Below are 5,844 nucleotides of genomic sequence, written 5' to 3'. Positions count from 1 at the left end.
GGGGGGGACTGCGGGCTCTCCCCAGCCCTCCCGCCCGCACACCTCTTCGGGGGGCTTCCCCTCCTCCTTCCTCCGGGGCGATTTGTCAAACTTCCCCCCTCTTCTGCCAGCAGCAGCAGCAGCAGCAGCAGCAGCAGGGCTGTCCTCTCCTCTGTGCCGCCTCCTCCGCCGCCGCCGCCGCCTCCTCCTCCTACTCGGCATCGTGTATGCACAGCAACAAAAAATATATCCCCGACCCAGCCCTCGCGCCGAGGCTGGAGCAGCTCACCGGATCTCTGGGGCTGAGGCAACTCTTCCCACCCCCGCGCCCCGGCTGCCCCCCCCGCCGGCGCCCGCAGGAGCCCAGCAATGCCGAGGAGGAAGCAGCAAGCGCCCCGGCGCGCAGCAGGTACGAGAGCCGCTTCCCTTCCTTCCCTTCTCTCCCTTCCCTCCGCGGCCGCTGGCTTCTCCTCCCGCTTCCCTCCGTCTCTTTCATAACCGGCTCCCGGCGGGCTGAGCCGCCGCTCCGCGCCGCGCTCCTGCCCCGCTGCCCGCCGGTGCCGGGGGCTTTGCTGAGCAACTCTCGGACTGGAGGCACAGCGCCGGGGCGGAGGGGGCGGGGGGGGTACTGGAGGTATTTTATTTATTTTTGTTTGCTTGGGTGGGGGCGTATGAAAGCCCTTTCCCCACTTTGGTGCCCACTTTGATTTATTCCGGACTCTGCCATCGCCCGGGCTCGGTTCTGGGGCAACACGCAGTCAGGGGCCGGCGGGTGTGTGCGGGCACACACTGCACGGGCACGTATGGTCGGTGTGACTCCGGGGCTGGGGGAAGCAAGGAGGCGAATTTTGTTCATTTCCAGCCCGTACTTTGGCACCTACTTTGCTTTTCTCCCTTGTATTCTTCGTTCTTCTACATCCCGTTCCCTCACAGGCAAATGGTTTGTGAAAGCCAGGGAAAATACTCTTTCTAATTAATTTTTTTTTTAAAAATTCCTGTGAAAAAGAGATAGGGTATGTGTAAATACATGACACGCTGCGAATGAAGTGTCAGGGACAAAGTGATTTGGAAGGTCTGCAGTGTCACTTGAAGATCCAAGCCCAGAACTGGTTCCTTTGCCCAACTTTTATCTTTTTCTCTCCTCCCCTTGTACTGCACTGGAGATGTCTCTGCCGGACAGACAGATCCGCCTAGTTGGTCACTTTCTTTGGTAGCCTCTTCTGTTAATCCTATTGATTTCTTATTAATGAGTCCAGATGAGAAGCTGCAAAGTAAACCCAAGGAAAAAAAAAAAAAAAAAAGGTCTGTGAATTGTCAAATGACTGGCAAATGTTTCTTTACAATTTCCTCCATATTTTTTTTTTCTTTTTAGAAATACTTTTCTAGGCGTTGTGCTGGTGAGGTTTTTTGTTTGGTTGGTTTGTTTTTCTTTTGCCAGAAATGTCAACTCCTGTTAAACTTAAGCAGTATTTTTTGGAAAAGCCAAATTGAAAAGAAAACAGCAAAAGAAAAGCCCTACATAATTTTACAGTAATCCTTAGTTGGGGATATGTGGGCTGGAAAAGGTTTCCTTGGCCTGTTGCCATCCTTGATTTGATGTCTGATTGATCGCCTGTCATCTGGCAGCCTTTGATCTATTCATTCCCGATAAACATCAATAAATCACTTGCCATGGTAACGCCAGACTCGGTGACGTCACACGTGGCCTGTCAACTCTCTGTTAGTGCAACTTGAGGGGCTCCTGGCGAGCGGTGCCACCGAGCCACATGGCCCAGGGTTGGCGGAGGTGCAGGCACAGGGCTGGGGCTGGTGAGGGGCAGCTTTGGGGCGGCCAGGGTGAAACAGCCCTGAGAGACCGGTGTGGAAGTTTTCCAGAGGCTCTGGCAGCGTTACTGGCAGCGCAGTTGTGGTTGTGCTTAGGACAACTTGGAGCAGGTAGTCCCTGCAGCTTGGTGTAGGGTGTTGTTAGAAAACAGGCGTCCAGAAATGTGACAGTGCTTTCACACTGCTCTGACAACTTCTGCGAGTGGTGTGGTTTGAATTTAGTAAACAGCAAGGGGCTCGGGCAGTAATACAAATTGTAAGTAACGATGTCCACGTTTCCTTTCTTCTTTTCTCTGACATACACATGTGTTCAGCTCGTACTTTTGAGACAGAGAAATAGACTTCCCAGCAGTCTTACTCGATTTACAAACAGCCAGAAAGTTTGGGAAGTTTCGCAGTACTGTAGTGATACAATCTAGCAAACAATATCATAGCCAAACACTTCATGATAATATTTTGCATTTCTGGCCTATGTCATCAAATAACCATTAAAAAAAATAAGAAGGTGAACTTTTCCTAATACTTGGGAAATTCTATTCTGTAACATGAATTTAATTCTGCAAAATCTGTCTCTTCTGTGTATTTGATACATTCGACTCTGCTATATCCTGGGCACTCCATAGGCAGGAAGAAAATGTTTCTGCACTAAACATACATTCTAAGGTATCTTTCTCTCCCTGTACCACTCTCTCTCTCCCCCTCCTTTCTCAAGTGAATCATCCACGATGTGCGATCTATCTTTCATATTTAGCAGAAGTGTAATCTCTTTAAACTTTTAGCTTTTTGATAGCCACATTAAACATTTAGTATTGTGTATAATTGCTTCCCACTGAGATGCTGTTTTATTGGGCACATTGGAAATGTTACTTTTTCTAATAGCAGTAAAAGCAAAGGCTTTTTTTTTAACACCTTAAAAAACAACTAAGAAATAACAGGTTAGTTAAGAAATATTCATTACAAAAACTTGACTGCAGGACTAATAGGAGATGGAAGAATTGTTTTGCTCTATCAAAATGACCCGTCAAAACGACTTTGTTTCATATTTGATTTAATTGTCTCTCTCCTGACAGGCACATTCATCAATAGCTTAATGGTCAATCAGAAGTTGGCAGAGTGAGTGCTTTCATTCTTTCCCATACACTAGCTTTGGCTTTACTTTATCAAAATGCCTCTGCCTAATGGATATGGGGGATGTAGAATGACTGAAGGGCTACTTATTTGACAAGAGTGAAAAAACAAGAACATTTATGCTGTTGATAAGTGCATGAAGATAAATAAGTGAGCTGTATGAGGCGTTTTATTTTAAGACAGAAGAAACTTTTTTTTTCCCCTTTTTGGCTTGAGAGCTGCGAGTTATAAGGTTCATGACTGCTTTTGTGGCATACTGAGAGTGATGACAAATTGATTGCTTGGTACTGAGAGAGAAAAAAAGGTGGTGGTGGGGGAGAATTAAAGATGTCTGCTGATTGGTAACTCAGGAAATCCAGTCCCCAGCAACCTTGAGAATACTCGAGAATTTTTTTTCTCCAAACTGAAAGGTCCGCTCAGCCATAAAAAAAGAAAAGTTGTTTTGCCAGCTTCATTAGTGTTCACCTAATTAGCTGTAAACCTGATGGATTCCTGACAGCTTTAATGATTGGAGATGACAAGCTCCACGCAGTGTCATCCAGCAGAATTAGGTTTGCAGCTAGTTTGATGTAATCAAGTTGATATTACACAGTCCTGGTTGCCTTTAGTTGTGCATTAACTCAATTTTCTGCTGCAGGTGACAAATGGGCTTTGGTACCTGGATAATCATGTCATAGGAATTAGGGCCCTTTTAATGGTCTGGAGTAGAATAACAACAACAAAGAACTCTCAGCAGCACAGAGCTCGCAGACATAACAGACAGGTGCACAAATTCTTTATGTCTAGCCCAAGTGTTAACACCACACTGTGGAAGACTAAAGCTGTCTATGAGAATCAAGAATCTGTAAAAATGATAATTTCACTTTGTTTTCTTAGAGACTCAGGTGAATATCATAGATAAATTTGGGAAGAAGATTCAGGGACTGCAATTTTATTCCTCACCTGTAAAAGAAAGAAATAGTCAAAACTGCTGCTCCAAAGACTTCTGTCATTTAAGTCAGGAGGAAGAAGGTATTTACTAGTTAGAGGCTACTGTCTGGAGAAGCTAAGGTAACTGTATTAATAGAGGCCAGTCTTGTTCATGCAAACAGTAATTATCTATCCTTAAATTATAGCTTTCACTTGCAGCTTTTTTAGAAACCTATTTAAAAGATCAAGAAAATGTACTTCCTACTGACACAAACAACTTAAATATGTTTTGTATATGTATCTTCTGGGGAGGGATTGGGAACTAGTGATTTGTTGAGATCTCATTTACTTTGGTTATTTATTTTAAAATTGAATAAAACAGTAAGACCCAGACAACTGCACACGAGTTTTCAAGCCTCTGGAAAAAAGCAAACAAACAAACCTGGGCCTAAGGTATTTTTTATTTTCTGTATAGTATGCTTTAAACCTTAGAGATTGCTGCCTGCTTTTTAGGCTCTTTACAACTTCTGTGCTTACATTCAAAAGATGCACCTGGTCAGCGTGGACATTGAAATACACGGAATTGATTTCTCAGAGACGCGGAGCACTTCCAGTTCTCAGGGACTTCATTGCTCCTGCCAGTTCTCAGCACCTCCAGAGCAGGGCTGGGGGTGCGCCACAGAAAACAGATGCAAGATGGCACGCAGGTTGTGCCACCAGATTTCCAGGCAGCTCTGACTTCGGGAACTTGAATGCTCGCTTTAATTTATGGGAATTGCTTGCAACTACATACATACCCCAAAAGTAAATGTAGCGATAAAGTAGACTACCTATAAAGGTACTTGCAGTGTCAGCCCTTGGTATGTTATTTGCCTCCAAACCTGCCACATATTTCTCTGTTGGACAGAGATTCTTCCTAGCAGCAAGCTGACAAAATGATTAGTTATGGCTGTCCTCTGCTTTTTTTTTTTTTCTCTTTTTTTTTTCCCTGAAAAGTGTGAAGGAAAAATCCAAAAAATGAAAAAAAAAAAAAAGAAAAAAAAAGAAAAAGGGGCATAAAAATAAAAAGGCTTGATAGATTCCCCTGAATATCCGCCTGGAAAACAGAATTTTCCAGAATCAGCTGCCATTTCTCCCATTAGCTTGACAGCTGTCAATTAGGGCTTCAGTGCTCTCCTGGGCCACAGTTTATTGCGTGCGGTTGATGTTGTCATTTTGTTCTCGGTTTTGCCTTGAGCACTATCATGAGCAGGAGTGAAATAGTCAATAACTGATGTATCAGCAGTTATTTCTTAAATTGGCTTACAAGTCTGCATTTTTCCTCTTTTTACTAAAGATTGTTTTGTAAAGTGATTAGAATGAATTGTGACTGCTGCAGGGTTATGGGAAATGCAGTGAAGCTAGGGTGAGTTAGCAGGATTAGAGTGGGTCCTTTTTGTCAGCCCTGCTTCCAGGATTAGTGGAAACTGTATAGAAAAGATCACCTTCAGGGTGAAGTGTGGGGTACATTTTTAAGCGTGCTACGTGCACGCTTGTGCAGAAACATATGGTAGTACAGAGTGAATGAAAAGAAATAATTTGCCAGGACGTAAAGTAATCTACGTGTTATCTTTGTGAACAAACCTTGGCACTGCTGGTTTTATGGTGGAGTAATCCATATTTTAATCCAGTGTCGTGACCATTTCCTGGAGAATCCAAGTACAGATTGTCAAATTTTAACACGGCCCTGTTTTCAAGATGCTGCTAGTAGATCAGGTATTCAGATGCCTGAAGTGTTGCATTGTCAAGGAGGAGTGTATGTGTGTGTATGGTTATGATACAACACCAAAAATAACATAGTTGCTGAGCAATCGTGTGTTATCTTATCTATGAAATACTTCAGCATCATTTACTAAACAATCTACATCAGGTGTTTTAGTCTGATTTTTTTTTTTTCCTCTTCTCTGTGTGTTTGGTATTTTATTTTAAATTTAGTTACGCCCAAATTGTGGTTTATCAGCCTTA

General features: G+C 43.7%; 1 protein-coding gene across 1 annotated transcript in view; it reads left to right on the top strand.

Moving 5' to 3' along the window:
- Positions 1-131: 131 nt before the first annotated feature.
- TSHZ3 (teashirt zinc finger homeobox 3) overlaps positions 132-5,844 on the top strand; it is a 67,050-nt gene continuing 61,337 nt past the window's right edge. The window contains exon 1 of the mRNA XM_027663918.1: positions 132-388. Coding sequence (XP_027519719.1) covers positions 349-388 — 40 coding nt within the window. The 5' untranslated portion in view covers positions 132-348. The remainder of the gene's footprint in view (positions 389-5,844) is intronic.

The sequence above is a fragment of the Corapipo altera genome, unplaced genomic scaffold (assembly GCF_003945725.1).
Source record: "Corapipo altera isolate COAL_440 unplaced genomic scaffold, ASM394572v1 224, whole genome shotgun sequence".
NCBI classification, from domain to species: Eukaryota; Metazoa; Chordata; class Aves; order Passeriformes; family Pipridae; genus Corapipo; species Corapipo altera.
The sequence above is the reverse complement of the archived record's forward strand: the minus strand, read 5'-3'. Positions and strand labels throughout refer to the sequence as shown.